The 17,572-nt window shown below is 39.3% G+C and overlaps 1 protein-coding gene across 1 annotated transcript in view; it reads right to left on the bottom strand.

Annotated features, from left to right (window-relative positions):
* Positions 1 to 208: 208 nt before the first annotated feature.
* Positions 209 to 17,572, bottom strand: part of LOC124721527 (exostosin-2) — a 100,628-nt gene continuing 83,264 nt past the window's right edge. The window contains exon 10 of the mRNA XM_047246544.1: positions 209 to 705. Coding sequence (XP_047102500.1) covers positions 484 to 705 — 222 coding nt within the window. The 3' untranslated portion in view covers positions 209 to 483. The remainder of the gene's footprint in view (positions 706 to 17,572) is intronic.

Genomic DNA, 17,572 nt, shown 5'->3' with positions numbered 1-17,572 from the left:
CCGCATTTTCAGACACACATTGTACTTACAATCTATTACTGTTGTTGCAATAGACAGAATCCAAATGTACAGTTTTCGTCTGGATGGTAATTTATTGGACTAACCAATACATCATACTGCTTTCTCTGTTTCTTTTTATCTAAAGCACAAAAAATGTAGAGCAAGAAAACACGTAAAAATCACAAAAACAATAGAGAAATTACCAATAATAATAAAACCGTTATAATGAAACTTTTAATAAATAAAATTCTATGGCACAACACATGAATAAAATTAAAACAAAAGAGTATAAAATGTTGCTCACTCACTCGCACACTTTTGACCTTTTTCTTTATACAAAAATATTTCTGAAATGTACCACGTTCCTTCCAAACACAACAGTACATTATTAGTGTCTGCGGATTTTACATAATCTCATCACTGGTTCTACAGGCACTACACTAGTCCTCAAAATTAATGGTGTCGCTACATGTACAAAATCACTTATAAACTACCAATGTCATTGAATCTTTTTAGTTTCTCAGGGAAATTGTCCTTGTATAAAACAGGATCAGCTCTAAATTCAACTGTCTGAAGAGGCATTGTTCCATACACTGCAGCAAATCTATCAATGCACTGTGATCTTTCCATCATATGATTGAGATCAGCTGACAGCATTTCTGTATTTGTGCATTCTGGACATTTAAACTTCTTTCTTGGCGTAACCTGAAAGAACAAAGGTTCCCAATTATCATGTACTTTGAAATTATGAACAAATGAGAGTTTTAAGAAGCATTAGATCATGAGCTTGACTAGACCAGTTGCAGTATCAACGCTTAACCAAAACAAAAAGCTACAATTACACTAAGCAACATGTTTTTTTTTTTATGTTTGTGTAATTTTCACTGTTCCTGAAATACTTTTTTGTACTCATTTCAAATCTGCTACTAGTTTTTTTCCATCACATTTTTCACAAATCAAGTAAACTCACTTTTGTTTAAACCTAAGTTCCACAGACAGAAATTTGATTGCAAGTACGTGAAATTTATTTTAGTAAGATGGAGTAGTTGACCACACTTCTCAAACCCATCTGGCTGTTAGGTGGTAATCTTTAGCATGTCAACAATGAGTATAGTGTTGTGAGGTTATATTTGTGCTGCTGTATGTAGTTTTACTGTTTCTTAAAAATGAGTTCCCTCAAATGTTTGAATAACCCAAAAGTATTATCTCATATTTGTAGTAGCTATGTAATTGCTAAGCAAAGATAGGACATTAACAGTTTTGTGATAAATGTCTATTACTACTTAGTATAAGGCTTGGTGATCAAGACAAAAGTTCGGCACCACACAAGGTATGCAGACATATGTTGAGGGATACAGACTGTGCAGAAATCAATGCCTTTTGCAATTCCCATGGTTTGGAGGGAGCTGCAAAATCCTGTGAATTTTTTTTTTTTATTTTTTATGGTTAACACTGAAGGTCATACCATAAAAAGTAAGAATCATATAAAATATCTTAACTTTTCTCCTTACAATCAGTTATGTATAGTGAATCTCTCCCTATTCAATTCTATCTTCCATTCTTCAAGATTTGCACTGGGGGTGCAGCTTAGACAATGAATGCAATGATAGCGATGATTAAAAGCTGAAAGAAGATTCTGCACCAGAATTATTTAGTTAAAACAAACTGAATGATTTAACTCGTGACTTGAATCTGACAAAAGATGCCACTGAACTGCTTGGGTTAAGACTGAAAGCAAAATCACCTTCTTGATTACTGTTCTCTCGGTACAGAAACACAGAAAAGAAATAAATAAAATTCTTTAAAGAAGATCATATGGTTTTTTGTGTAATATTCTCAGTTTATTGAATTTACTTATGATCCAAGTCAGTGGAGGTTGTTTATAGACTCATCAGAACAGCCTGAAATGTGGACTTTTACATAACAGAAATACGTTGGGCTCAGTATACCATAAGAGGACATTTGTAAATCTCAAGGCTGAGTTGGGATACATGAACTATGAAAAACATCCTTGGACAATATGTGGGGATTTGAAAGTAGTTGACATGTTGCCCTGTCAACAATCCAGCTACACAAATATGCCATGTTTCATTTGTGAGTGGAACAACCAGCCAAAGGCAAGCATTGGAAGGCAACTAGCTGGCCTGAAAGATAAACCCTACAACCCGGTTCATGGAATATAATAAATGAACCAACTGTTCAACCAAGCAAGAAACTATTACCTCCTCTTCACATTAAGCTTGGACTAATGAAACAGTTCACAAAAGCACTTCCAAAAGGTGTTGACTTGGTAACAAGATTTCCAACTGTGTCTTATGAGAAACTTACAGAAGGGATCTTTGTGGGGTCACAGATCAGAAATTTAATGAAAGACAATTTGTTTGAAAATACAACAGATCCAGTGGACAAAGGGCTAGGGTTTCATTTACAGAAGTAGAGGCCAACTTTCTGAGCAACAACAAACATCCAAATTATAATACCATGGTTAACATAATGTTGCAGAGTTTGATGAAATTAAGATGCATTTTCTATAGCCCCATATTGATTTTTTCCCTGCGAATCTTGGCGATGTTGGTCAAAAACAAGGAGAACGGTTCCACTAGGACATCAAGGTAATGGAGAAGTGATACCAGAGAAGATGGAATGCAAACATGATGGTTAACTATTGTTTTATGCTAAAGAGATAAGAGATTGGTGCAGGAAGACAATCAAGAAACAGAAATTTCCTCCATGTCACAAAGAACTTTTTGCACTGAAATCAGTGAAGGGCAACTAAATTCTCATACATATGTTGTGTTTTCATTGTAATTATTAGCGTTTTAAGTGAACATGTACCATTGTGTACTCTAATGCAGTGTACAATGATTCTACATAAGGTACACAATACAATTTATTTATAATGTAATTTTAAAAAATCCCATTAGAAAAAATGGGATTCCAGCTAGAACTTCAGACATGATTTGTACAAAAAAATTACAGGACACAGAAAAATCAAAATTAGATTTGAAACCAGAATGAAACACACTTTAAATATCACCATGGTCATAAATTATCACTCCAAGAGCTTTAAAATGCAGCATATTGATTTGAAAATTATTGGCTTTAAATGTGTTACTTTCCTCTCACAGAAATACATTAGGATGAACTGTTAACCAGTGAGTTAATGTTAAGAAACATATATTTGGATGTAACAACTGCATTTCTTCTTAAACTTTGCAGGTGAACGACCTGTTATGTGTCTTTTATTATTCTAGTGCCATCTCTTCAAGTTTCTAAAATCAAATAAGAAATATTTTGATGCTGAAAGTTTTTGCAGTACCTATAATGAAATACTCATTAGATTCAGTTCTACGACTACTAACAACTACTACTAAGTACTACAACTTCATGTGCAAAGCTGTACTGCTGCTTAACATGTCCATCATCAATGCCTTTCTTTGTATAATCCTTAATAAAAACTGAAGCAGCACATTGTTTCTGAAATTTTAACATGTCAGTGTTGTGTTGTTAGTAATGGACATCAAGACAAGACAGTTATGACTAAGTTTTATTTCTTTCTGTAGTCTTGCGCACGTGACATCGGGGCGCCAGTGACGAGACCTGCAACACCTTTGGTGCCACTGGAAGCCCCTGGTGACCCGGATGTTGCAGCAGCTTCTGATACCCAACATCTGACTGGTCCGTCTTCGCTCCACAGTGGGTGGTAGACAGTGGTGGGTTCGCGTGTCACTAGAGGGAAGGTGAAAGAGGGAGCAGGCCATTCAGCTGGCTCCCTATGTCTTAGCAACAGATACGAGGTGCTACCCAGTGCTGATGATAACTCCAAGCCAGCATGGGATGCCTCTCCTGTTAGGCCAGTGGTCGATTTTCCTGCCCAGTCCGGACAAGTATATAGGGTGGGTATGCTTGTCATTGGGTGCTCCAATGTTAGGTGGGTGATGGAGCCCCTCAGGGAGATAGCAGGCAAGGCGGTCTCATTTGTCATGTGGAGGCAGCCCTGCCAGCAGCAATCGAGCACAATGGGTGCACTCGGCTGCATGTAGTGGTACATGTCTGCGTGAATGACATCTGCTGCTTGTGTTCTGAGGCCATCCTCGGCTCCTTTCAGCGGCTGGTTCATTTGGTGAATGCAACTAGCAACAGATGCGAGGTGTATGCTAAGCTGTCAATTTGTAGCATCATACCACAGTCCTCTGGTTTGGAGCAGAGTGGAAGGTCTAAACCAGAGGCTCAGATAACTCAGCAGTGGTATCGGATGCGAATTTCTTGACCTCTGCTATTGGGTGCCAAATTTCAGGGTTCCCCGTAATAAGTCGGGTGAGCACTACTCACATGAAGCACCTGCTATGGTAGTGGAGTGTGCGTGGGACTTTTTTAGGTTAGAGAATCCCTTCCTTCGGATCAAAGACAATTTGCCCATTAAATCAGCCACAGTGACCTCAGAGAGTCTTGGTTACTCACAAATCAGAGATAGAAAAGATTAATATGAATTTAGTTAACTGCAGGAGCATCCAAGGAAAGGTCCAAGAATTAGTATCACTTACTGAAGGTTATAATGCACAGATAGTATTGGGAAAAGAAAGCTGGTTGAAACCAGACGTCAATGACAACCAAATCCTAAGTTATGATTGGAATGTTTGTCGTAAGGATAGGTTAGTCAACAAAGGTGGCAGCGTGTTTATTGCAGTAAAAACTCAATAAAATCTAGCAAGGTTATCACGGATTCTGAATGTGAATTAATTTGAGTGAAACTGAGCATCAAAGAACGGTCAAAATTGGTGATCGGATGCTTTAATACACCACCTGGGTCAGAACCTGTAGCTATAGAGCGCTTCGGAGAGAACTTGCAGAATAGCATTAGTAATTTTCCTGATCATGCTGTTGTAATAGGAGGTGACTTCAACTTGCTAGGTATAGATTATGAGTGTTATGCCACCAAAATTGGTACCAGAGACAGGGATTCATGTGGCATTGTTCTAGATGTCTTGTCCAAAAATGACTTTGAGCAGATAGTTACAGAACCAACTCATGAGGGTAACGCCTGAGACCTCCTGGCAACAAACAGACCTGAACTTATCAAATTAGTTACTGTAGAGTAAGGTATCAGTGATCATAAGACTGTGACAGCATCTATAACAATGGGTGCTAAAAGGGAAGTTAAGAAAGGTTGTTGTTGTTGTGGTCTTCAGTCCTGAGACTGGTTTGATGCAGCTCTCCATGCTACTCTATCCTGTGCAAGCTTTTTCATCTCCCAGTACCTACTGCAACCTACATCCTTCTGAATCTGCTTAGTGTATTCATCTCTTGGTCTCCCTCTACGATTTTTACCCTCCACGCTGCCCTCCAATACTAAATTGGTGATCCCTTGATGCCTCAGAACATGTCCTACCAACCGATCCCTTCTTCTGGTCAAGTTGTGCCACAAACTTCTCTTCTCCCCAATCCTATTCAATACTTCCTCATTAGTTATGTGATCTACCCATCTAATCTTCAGCATTCTTCTGTAGCACCACATTTCGAAAGCTTCTATTCTCTTCTTGTCCAAACTATTTATCGTCCATGTTTCACTTCCATACATGGCTACACTCCATACGAATACTTTCAGAAATGACTTCCTGACACTTAAATCAATACTGGATGTTAACAAATTTCTCTTCTTCAGAAACGCTTTCCTTGCCATTGCCAGCCTACATTTTATATCCTCTCTACTTCGACCATCATCAGTTATTTTGCTCCCCAAATAGCAAAACTCCTTTACTACTTTAAGTGCCTCATTTCCTAATCTAATTCCCTCAGCATCACCCGACTTAATTAGACTACATTCCATTATCCTTGTTTTGCTTTTGTTGATGTTCATCTTATATCCTCCTTTCAAGACACTGTCCATTCCATTCAACTGCTCTTCCAAGTCCTTTGCTGTCTCTGACAGAATTACAATGTCATCGGCGAACCTCAAAGTTTTTATTTCTTCTCCATGAATTTTAATACCTACTCCGAATTTTTCTTTTGTTTCCTTTACAGCTTGCTCAATATACAGATTGAACAACATCGGGGAGAGGCTACAACCCTGTCTTACTCCCTTCCCAACCACTGCTTCCCTTTCATGTCCCTCGACTCTTATAACTGCCATCTGGTTTCTGTACAAATTGTAAATAGCCTTTCGCTCCCTGTATTTTACCCCTGCCACCTTTAGAATTTGAAAGAGAGTATTCCAGTCAACATTGTCAAAAGCTTTCTCTAAGTCTACAAATGCTAGAAACGTAGGTTTGCCTTTCCTTAATCTTTCTTCTAAGATAAGTCGTAAGGTCAGTATTGCCTCACGTGTTCCAGTGTTTCTACGGAATCCAAACTGATCTTCCCCGAGGTTGGCTTCTACTAGTTTTTCCATTCGTCTGTAAAGAATTCGTGTTAGTATTTTGCAGCTGTGACTTATTAAGCTGATAGTTCGGTAATTTTCACATCTGTCAACACCTGCTTTCTTTGGGATTGGAATTATTATATTCTTCTTGAAGTCTGAGGGTATTTCGCCTGTTTCATACATCTTGCTCACCAGATGGTAGAGTTTTGTCAGGACTGGCTCTCCCAGGGCCGTCAGTAGTTCCAATGGAATATTGTCTACTCCGGGGGCCTTGTTTCGACTCAGGTCTTTCAGTGCTCTGTCAAACTCTTCACGCAGTATCATATCTCCCATTTCATCTTCATCTACATCCTCTTCCATTTCCATAATATTGTCCTCAAGTACATCGCCCTTGTATAGACCCTCTATATACTCCTTCCACCTTTCTGCTTTCCCTTCTTTGCTTAGAACTGGGTTTCCATCTGAGCTCTTGATATTCATACAAGTCGTTCTCTTATCTCCAAAGGTCTCTTTAATTTTCCTGTAGGCGGTATCTATCTTACCCCTAGTGAGATAGGCCTCTACATCCTTACATTTGTCCTCTAGCCATCCCTGCTTAGCCATTTTGCACTTCCTGTCGATCTCATTTTTGAGATGTTTGTATTCCTTTTTGCCTGTTTCATTTACTGCATTTTTATATTTTCTCCTTTCATCAATTAAATTCAATATTTCTTCTGTTACCCAAGGATTTCTACTAGCCCTCGTCTTTTTACCTACTTGATCCTCTGCTGTCTTCACTACTTCATCCCTCAAAGCTACCCATTCTTCTTCTACTGTATTTATTTCCCCCATTCCTGTCAATTGCTCCTTATGCTCTCCCTGAATCTCTGTACAACCTCCGGTTCTTTTAGTTTATCCAGGTCCCATCTCCTTAAATTCCCACCTTTTTGCAGTTTCTTCAGTTTTAATCTACAGGTCATAACCAATAGATTGTGGTCAGAGTCCACATCTGCCCCTGGAAATGTCTTACAATTTAAAACCTGGTTCCTACATCTCTGTCTTACCATTATATAATCTATCTGATACCTTTTAGTATCTCCAGGGTTCTTCCATGTATACAACCTTCTTTCATGATTCTTAAACCAAGTGTTAGTTATGATTATGTTGTGCTCTGTGCAAAATTCTACCAGGCGGCTTCCTCTTTCATTTCTGTCCCCCAATCCATATTCACCTACTACGTTTCCTTCTCTCCCTTTTCCTACACTCGAATTCCAGTCACCCATGACTATTAAATTTTCGTCTCCCTTCACAAACTGAATAATTTCTTTTATTTCATCATACATTTCTTCAATTTCTTCATCATCTGCAGAGCTAGTTGGCATATAAACTTGTACTACTGTAGTAGGTGTGGGCTTCGTATCTATCTTGGCCACAATAATGCGTTCACTATGCTGTTTGTAGTAGCTTACCCGCATTCCTATTTTCCTATTCATTATTAAACCTACTCCTGCATTACCCCTATTTGATTTTGTGTTTATAACCCTGTAGTCACCTGACCAGAAGTCTTAAGAAAGGTAGGAAGATATATTTGCTCAGCAAGGGTGACAGGATATAAATTTCAGAATATCTCAGCAGTCAGCATCAAATATTCAGTGATGAGGATGAAGATGTGGAGAACAAATGGAAAAAATTCAAAGTCATCATCCAATATGCCCTCGATAAGTAGTTCTGAGTAAGGTTTTAAGGGATGGGAAAGATCCACCATGGTTTAATAGCCATGTCAGAAAAGCGCTCTTTGTTTAAAGAGCACTTCATCTCAGATTCAAGAGAAGTAAAAACCTAGCTGACAAACAAAAGCTGAACGAAGTGAAAATGAACGTAAGGAGAGGAATGAGAGAAGTGTTCAATGATTTTGAAAGCAAGATGTTGTCAACCGAATTTAGTAAAAGCCCTAAGAGATTTTGGTTGTATGTAAAACCAGTAAGTGGGTGAAAATCATCTATTCAATCTCTCAGCGACCACACCAACAACGAAATGGAAGCTAACGGAGAGGAGGCTGAAATACTGAATTCGGTCTTCCGAAGTTGTTTCACTGTGGAAGATCGTAACACAGTCCCTCCTTTCAATCTTCATACGAACATTGAAATGGCAGATATTGAGATAACCGATCATGGAGCTGAAAAGCAGCTACAATTGCTTAGTAGAGGTAAAGCATCAGACCATATGAGATACCTATAAGATTCTATAAAGATTATGAGGAAAACTTGCTCCCCTTCTAGTAGTAATTTATTGTAGATCGCTTGAGCAATGACAGGTACCTAACGGTTGGAAAAAAGCACAGTTCATTCCCATTTTTAAGTAAGGCTGTAAGACAGATCCAAACAATTACAGACCCATATCGTTTATGTCAATCTGTTGTAGAATTATGGAACATGTTTTATGCTCAAGAATTATGATGTGCTTGGAAAATGAACATCTCCTCTATGAAAATCACCATGGATTTCACAAACAGAGATCCTGCGAAACTCAGCTCGCTCTGTTCCTCGATGAGATCCACAGCGCAGTGGACAACGGCACTCAGGTTGATGCCATGTTCCTCGATTTCAGTAAGGCATTTGACACTGTCCCACATTGCTGTTTAATGAAAAAAATACAAGCTTATGGAGTATCAGAGCAGATTTTCAATTTGTGTTGGATGCTCTTTAAGGCTATTCACAGATTACACAGTTTGCAGAACGACCTGCAGAGAATTGATGAATGGTGCAGGCTCTGGCAGTTGACCCTGAATGTAAATAAATGTAACATATTGCACATACATAGGGAAAGAAATCCACTACTGTACAGCTACACTATTGATTACAAACAGCTGGAGACAGCATCTGCCGTAAAGTATCAAGGCATAACTATCCACAGTGACCTCAAGTGGAATGACCACGTAAAACAGATAGTGGGAAAAGCAGATACCAGACTCAGATTCATTGGAAGAATCTTAAGGAAATGTAACTCGTCCACAAAATAAGTGGCTTATAAGGTGCTTGTTCGCTCAATTCTTGACTATTTTTCATCTGTCTGGGATCCCTATAAGGTAGGACTGATACAGGAGATAGAGAAGATCTAACAAAGAACGGAGCATTTCATCACAGGATCGTTTAGCTGGTGAGAGAGTGTTACAGAGATGGTAAACAAACTCTATTGGCAGACATTACAAGAGACGTGTTGCGCATCACGGGGAGATTTACTATTGAAATTTTGGGACAGCACTTTTCAGGATAAGTCGGACAACATATTACTTCCCCTCACACACATCTCGCATATTGACCACGAGTAGAAAATTTGAGAAATTAGAGCCAATACAGAGGCTTACCGACACTCTTTCTTCCCTCACACTATTCGCGAATGGAACAGGGTTGGAGGGATCAAATAGTGGTAACGAAAGTACCCTCTGCCACACACCATTAGGTGGCTTGCGAAGAATGATGTAGATGTAGAGGTAGATGATAGAGCACAGTAATCAGTCATCCTTTTCTTGCAGGTTTGACTTGGCAAATCAAGATTTCAGCTAGTGCCTAGCAATTATCAATGCATGTTATAGTATGTCAAGTCCCCTGTTGTTCGGGCTTCTGTCACAGTATGTTCAAGCTAGGCACTAGGCGATATCTAGATTTACCAAATAAAACCTGCAAGAAATGGGCAATTGATTGCTGTGCTCTGTCATCTGAAAGTCATATCACAGTCGTTGAGTGCACCCAAGTTCCTAATGGAAGGTAACCTGATGAATTTCAGTCATTATTCAATCTTCCACTTCAGCCTGTTTAATGATCCATTTGTTTGTTTTCATGTCTTTTCTAATTACTTCCAGCCTGCAATAAATAATACTCAGCAATCTTCAATTTTTAATAGTTTTTAATATTAGAAGTCCCAACTTCATTGTGATAGATCAAACTTGGGAACGCACACAACTGCCAACTTTACATTTCAGACACACTGGAAGTTTAGTTTTAAAAGCACTCCTGGTCACTTTTATCCTACTGTTTACTTTTTTTTGTGAACGTCCAGTTCCCTTCAACTCCCCTACATACAAAAATCCATCTACTTTCTCTACAATCTCACTGGTATTGCGTAGAATTTTCTTTTCAATGAGTTGATTAATGATTAATTTAGTCTTACTATGACTTTTCAGGCCTACTTTCAAACATACCCTATTAAGAATGAGATTTTCACTCCGAAGCAGAGTGTGCGCCGAAATGAAACTTTCCTGGCAGATTAAAACTCTCCGCAGGAGAGCTTCCGTAAAGTTTGGGAGGTAGGAGACGAGGTACTTGCGGAAGTAAAGCTGTGAGGACAGGGCGTGAGTTGTGCTCGGATAGCTCAGTCGGTAGAGCACCTGTCCGCGAAAGGCAAAGGTCCCGAGTTAGAGTCTCGGTCCGGCACACAGTTTTAATCTGCCAGGAAAGTTTCATACCTTATTAAGTTCGTCCTTTACCTGTTGAAGATTATCTGTATTAGAGGCAAACAGTATAATGTCAAAGCAAAATGAAAGAGGTTCAGGTACATTCCATTAACACTCATTTTTCCTCCAATTTCCCAGTCTACGAATTTGAAGACTTCCTCTAGGGGTGCAGAGAATCACCTTGATGATATGAACCACCTTTGCTTGACTATTCTTTCAGTTCTGAATTTTTCAGTCGCCACATGAAGTCTAATGGAAGATGTAGCATTGGTGTAAATATCATTCGGTTTAATAACATAGGTCAAATGAATGTCTCATACCTCAAGGTCTGTTACTACCAAGTTTTCTCAAAATCGAGTCAAAACATTCTCAAAATCTATTAATCCAATTCAAAGATGTAATTCATATTCATTGCTCAGTTCTTTAATTTTATTTACAATTTGTAGCATGTTCAAAGGATCAAAATTCAATTTTTAATGCATCTCTTGATGATTTTAGTGAATAATTTTAACATTATAGAGAGGAAGCAGATAGGTCTGTAGTTCTGTGTGTGGTGTTTGTCTCCTTCATAGTTTCAGTTTCAGGCAATTTCCTTTAGCTGTGCACATCCTACAAATGTTTTTTACGTTCCATTTCTATTTGACTCAGTTTTAACAATTACTACTGAAACACCATCATGGCTGGGTTCTGTCCCTGTCTTAATTTCTCAAATGGGCTTCCACACCTTATCTGGTATTAATTGTGAAAAGTCACAATTTTTGCTAGCCCCTTGCCATACACCCACCTCCACACAGCACCAGGACCCTAACTTCACTCATCCCCACACCCTCTTCCGTACATTTCCCATTCCTCTGTTCCGTCACCCCCTCCCACTCCACTTCTCCGCGTCACTGCTGCACGAACTCACCGGTGCAGTAACCGTGCTCATACCGCGTGCCACATTCCTATCTCATATAGCTGCCACCTCTTCCTCTCCACATTTATATTCGTACACTTGCTGCCTCCTTTGGTGCCATTAGCCATCCTTCCCCAACCGTACCTGCAACACCACACTTCTTTCTGCCCTTGCCTGCTCCCCTCTCTCTCCTGTGAGATTTCTAGAGCTGTCGTGCATCCCACATATCTGTTGCCATCGGTTTCAATCTTCCCGTGCTTCCTAGTCTTCTTCTCTTTCTCTTTTTCTCATGACCTCCCTTACCTCTTGTAAGAAGGCAACCTTCAGTCTTCCTCTTCTCCTTCTTCTCTAGGGGGAGATCATTTTTGGGCACCGATCAATCACATTGTAAGAGCGTAACAGGTGATCTGCGATTCTCATATTTTATCTGTGAGCTGTCTCAAGTCTGCGCCTTTTACCTACTCTTGTATTCATTACGTGGTCTCGTGGAGATATTCTATGTGATCTTTCTACAATTCTTAATTTCTTTTTTATTGACTCTGCGATACTTTTATACATCGTCCTCTTCACTTTCCAACTTATCTGAGAAGACCATAACAGAGGGTTTAGCTCCTGGATTGCTGTTTTTTCATGGGCTACTAATTAAATTTAAAATTTTCATGTGTCTTGAAGTACTGATCATCTACTATTATGTTTTGTACACTTTCTCCACTGCACAGTTGTTCAGTATTTTCAAAATTTATTTTCAGTCCCCACTTATCATATTCTTCTAATAATTTTCTCAGCATAAATCAGCCTCCTCACTAGCCACCACTAGCTGATGATCTATGAAGAACAAAAGTGTACATACATAGATCCTTTGTTATCTGAATGCCAAAAACTGCACATTTCCTACTCTAGAAGTCTGAGGCCTTCTGGATGTATATTTTAAACAATGTTGGAGGCAAGCAGCATCCCTCCATTACTTCTTTTGTAATTTTGAAATGCTGTGACAAAATTTTACTCCCCAATTTGCTCAAATGCTCTGCAAACTCATATAGCTTGTATACAGGGTGTTACAAAAAGGTACAGCCAAACTTTCAGGAAACATACCTCACACACAAAGAAAGAAAATATGTTATGTGGACATGTGTCTGGAAATGCTTACTTTCCATGTTAGAGCTCATTTTATTACTTCTCTTCAAAACACATTAATCATGGAATGGAAACACACAGCAACAGAACGTACCAGTGTGACTTCAAACACTTTGTTACAGGAAATGTTCAAAATGTCCTCCATTAGCGAGGATACGTGCATCCACCCTCCATCACATGGAATCCCTGATGCACTGATGCAGCCCTGGAGAATGGCTTATTGTATCACAGCCGTCCACAATACGAACACGAAGAGCCTCTATATTTGGTACCGGGGTTGCGTAGACAAGAGCTTTCAAATGCCCCCATAAATGAAAGTCAAGAGGGTTGAGGTCAGGAGAGTGTGGAGGCCATGGAATTGGTCCGCCTCTACCAATCTATCGGTCACCGAATCTATTGTTGAGAAGCGTACGGACACTTCGACTGAAATGTGCAGGAGCTCCATTGTGCATGAAGCACATGTGTCGTACTTGTAAAGGCACATGTTCTAGCAGCACAGGTAGAGTATCCCATATGAAATCATGATAACATGCTCCATTGAGTGTAGGTGGAAGAACATGGGGTCCAATCAAGACATCACCAACAATGCCTGCCCAAACATTCACGGAAAATCTGTGTTGATGACGTGATTGCACAATTGCGTGCGGATTCTCGTCAGCCCACACATGTTGATTGTGAAAATTTACAATTTGATCACGTTGGAATGAAGCCTCATCCGTAAAGAGAACATTTGCACTGAAATGAGGATTGACACATTGTTGGATGAACCATTCGCAGAAGTGTACCTGTGGAGACCAATCAGCTGCTGATAGAGCCTGCACTCTGTACATGGTACGGAAACAACTGGTTCTCCCGTAGCACTCTCCATACAGTGACGTGGTCAACGTTAGCTTGTACAACAGCAACTTCTCTGACGCTGACATTAGGGTTATCGTCAACTGCACGAAGAATTGCCTCGTCCATTGCAGGTGTCCTCGTCGTTCTAGGTCTTCCCCAGTCGCGAGTCATAGGCTGGAATGTTCCGTGCTCCCTAAGACGCCGATCAACTGCTTCAAACGTCTTCCTGTCGGGACACCTTTGTTCTGGAAATCTGTCTCGATACAAACATATCGCGCCATGGCTATTGCCCCATGCTAATCCATACATCAAATGGGCATCTGCCAACTCCACATTTGTAAACATTGCACTGACTGCAAAACCACGTTCATGATGAACACTAACCCATTGATGCTAGTACTGTAGAGCAATGAGTCACATGTCAACACAAGCACCGAAGTCAACATTACCTTCCTTCAATTGGGCCAACTGGCGGTGAATCGAGGACGTACAGTACATACTGACGAAACTAAAATGAGCTCTAACATGGAAATTAAGCGCTTCCGGACACATGTCCACATAACATCTTTTCTTTATTTGTGTGTGAGGAATGTTTCCTGAAAGTTTAGCCGTACCTTTTTGGAACACCCTGTATACTTCTAACATTTGTCTTTTAGGCCCACTCCCCCTTAAGACCTAAAACAGTTTTTTCAGTGGCACTGTGTCACATGCCTTAAGATCTATGAACACTCAATGGCTACTCAGTTTCCTTTCCAGTCTGTTTGGCATTAGTTGTCTCAAAATAAAAATGTTGTCATTACAAGATCTTCCCTTCTAGAATTCATTTCCTCCTCAATGTCCCTCAACATCCTCTCCATCCCACCCTTTAGAACTTGATCATACAAACTACCAACAGAGAAGGTGATAATTTCCAAACACCTTCTTACTACCTTTCTTTTAAATTGGACTTAGATATTGCAAATTTCTTTCTTTGGGCCCTTTTTCTCCCTCTAACATGCATGCATTAAACAATTTACTCAAACATTCTCAAAAACCTTCAGCCCATGCTACAGTAATTCTATTGGTATGCTACCTGATCCAGGAGATTTTCCATTACTTTAACAAATCTTCCTACTTCCGCTGCAGTTATTGGGTCTACATTTCACACAGACAATTCATTCTTGAAATCCATATGTATGGCCTTACATCTGGTTCTCTCTTCCATAAGCAGTATCTTGAAACGATTCTCTAATGCCAATGATGGAAAAATCACTGTATAGGGAGTCCCATAATGTTCCATCTCAGAATCAATGCAGTTTTTATTTTATGTAAATTATTTACCTAAAAATATAACATGCCATGCAGTTTTATTTGCAGACAACACATCCACACTTAGTGAAATTGAGACCATAGAACACATTCCTTGAAGAGTCACTGACACCCTAAATCGTTTAGAGCATTGGTTTGATGTAAATTTATTAAAATTAAATATAAAAAACTTTTATACAGTTTAAAACTAAACAAAATCAAGTGACTTCCCAACTACCCATAAAAATTAGGTACTTCGGGGAGTAGAAACTGTCAAACTCCTGGGGATATTTCTAGAAAAAAATTCCTGGTCTTCTCATATAAGCTACTTGGCCAAACAAGCTAAACAGTCTTGCATTCACAATGAGAATATTATCTTATGCAAGTGATATGGACACTAGGAAAGTTTTCTGCCATAGCTATTATGAATCTATTGTAAGATACAGAATAAATCTTTTCGGGGAATGCAAGTAGTGTAAACAGAATATTATTATTTTAAAAGCGTTGTTGTTATTCTTTTTGTTGCTGGGGTCTTCAGTCCAAAGACTGGTTTCATGCAACTACTTGTAACCTACATCCGCCTGAATCTGCTTACTGCATTCACTCCTGGTTTCCCTCTACTATTTTTACCTCCCACACTTCCTTCCAGTACTAAACTGGTGATCCCCCGAGGTCTCAGGATGTGCCATACCAACCAATTCCTTCTTCTAATCAGGTTGCGCCACATATTTCTTTGCTTCCAAACTGTATTCAATACCTCCCCCTTAGTTACATGCTCTACCCATTTAATCTTCAGCATTCTTCTGTAGCACCACATTTCAAAAGCTTCTGTTCTCTTCTTGTCTAAATCGTTTATCATCCACACTTCACATCCAAACATGGCTACACTCTATACTAATACTTTCAGGAAAGACTTTCTGACACTTAAATCTATACTCTATGTCAACAAATTTCTCTTCTTCACAAACACTTTTCTTGTCATTGTCAGTACATTTTATATCCTCTCTACTTCAGCCATCATCAGTAATTTTACTTCCACTACTCTCAATGTCTCATTTCCTTATCTAATTCCTTCAGCACCACCTGATTTAATTCTCTACATTCCATTACCCTTATTTTGCTTTTTTTATGTTCATTTCAAAAAATGGTTCAAATGGCTCTGAGCACTATGGGACTTAACATCTGAGGCCATCAGTCCCCTAGAACGTAGAACTACGTAAACCTAACTAACCTAAGGACATCACACACATCCATGCCTGCGGCAGGATTTGAACCTGCGGCCGCAGTGGTCCTGTGGTTCCAGAACCGCTCGGCCACACCAGCTGGCTGTTCATTTCATATCCTCCTTTCAAGACACTGTCCATTCCATTCAACTATTCTTCCAAGTCCTTTGCTGTCTCTGACAAAATTAAAATGCCATTGGCAAACCTCAAAGTTTTGATTTCTTCTCACTGGACTTTAATTACTACTACAAATTTTTCTTTGGTTTCCTTTACTACTTGCTCAATGTACAGATTGAATAACATTGCAACAGGCTACAGCCCTGTCTCACTCCCTTCCCAACCACTGCTTCCCTTTCATGCCTCCTTGATTCTTATAACTGCCACCTGGTTTCTGTACACGTTGTAAATAGCCTTTTGGTCCTAGTATTTTACCTCTCCTATCCCAGAATTTCAAAGAACGTATCCCAGTCAACAATTTCAAAAGCTTTCTCCAAGTCTTCAAACACTATAAATGTAGGTTTGCCTTTTCTTAACCTATCTTTAATGAGAAGTCGTAGGGTCAGTATTGCCTCGCATGTTCCTACTTTTCTTGGGAATTAAAACTGCTCTTCCTAAGGTTGGCTTGTACCAGTTTTTCCATCCTTCTATAAAGAATTCATGTTAGTATTTTGCAACCATGACTTATTGAACTGATAGTTCAGTAATATTCACATCTGTCAACACCTGCTTTCTTTGGAATTGGAATTATAATATTATTCTTGAAATATGAGGAAATTTTGCTTGTCTCATACATTTTGCTCACCAGATGGAAGAGTTTTGTCATGACTTGTTCTCCCAAGGCTATCAGAAGTTCTAACGGAATGTCGTCTACTTCCAGGGCCTTGTTTCGGCTTAGGTCTTTCAGTTCTCTGTCAAATTCTTAACGCAGAATCACATCTCCCATTTCATCTTCATCTACATCCTCTTCCATTTCTATAATATTGCCCTCAAGTACATCTTCCCTGTACAGACCCCCTATACACTACTTCCACTTTTCAGCTTTCCCCTTTTTCCTTAGGACTGGTTTTCCATCTGACTTCTTGACGTTCATACAGGTCGTTCTCTTTTCTCCTAAGTTCTCTTTACTTTTCCTGTAGGCAGTATCTATCTTTCCTTTAGTGATATATGCTTCTAAAGCCTTATATTTGTCCTCTAACCATTCCTGCTTAGCCAATTTTCACGTCCTGTCAATCTCATTTTTTAGACATTTGTATTCCCTTTCACCTACTTCATTTACTGCATTTTTATACTTTCTCCTTTCATCAGTTAAATTCAATATCTCTTGTTTACCAGAGGATTTCCACTAGCTCTCATCTTTTTACCTATTTGTTCCTCTGCCTTCACTATATCATCTCTCAAAGCTACCCATT

This window comes from Schistocerca piceifrons, chromosome X, assembly GCF_021461385.2.
Source record: "Schistocerca piceifrons isolate TAMUIC-IGC-003096 chromosome X, iqSchPice1.1, whole genome shotgun sequence".
Taxonomy (NCBI): domain Eukaryota; kingdom Metazoa; phylum Arthropoda; class Insecta; order Orthoptera; family Acrididae; genus Schistocerca; species Schistocerca piceifrons.
Note: the sequence above shows the minus strand (reverse complement) of the source record. Positions and strands in the feature narration are given on the sequence as shown.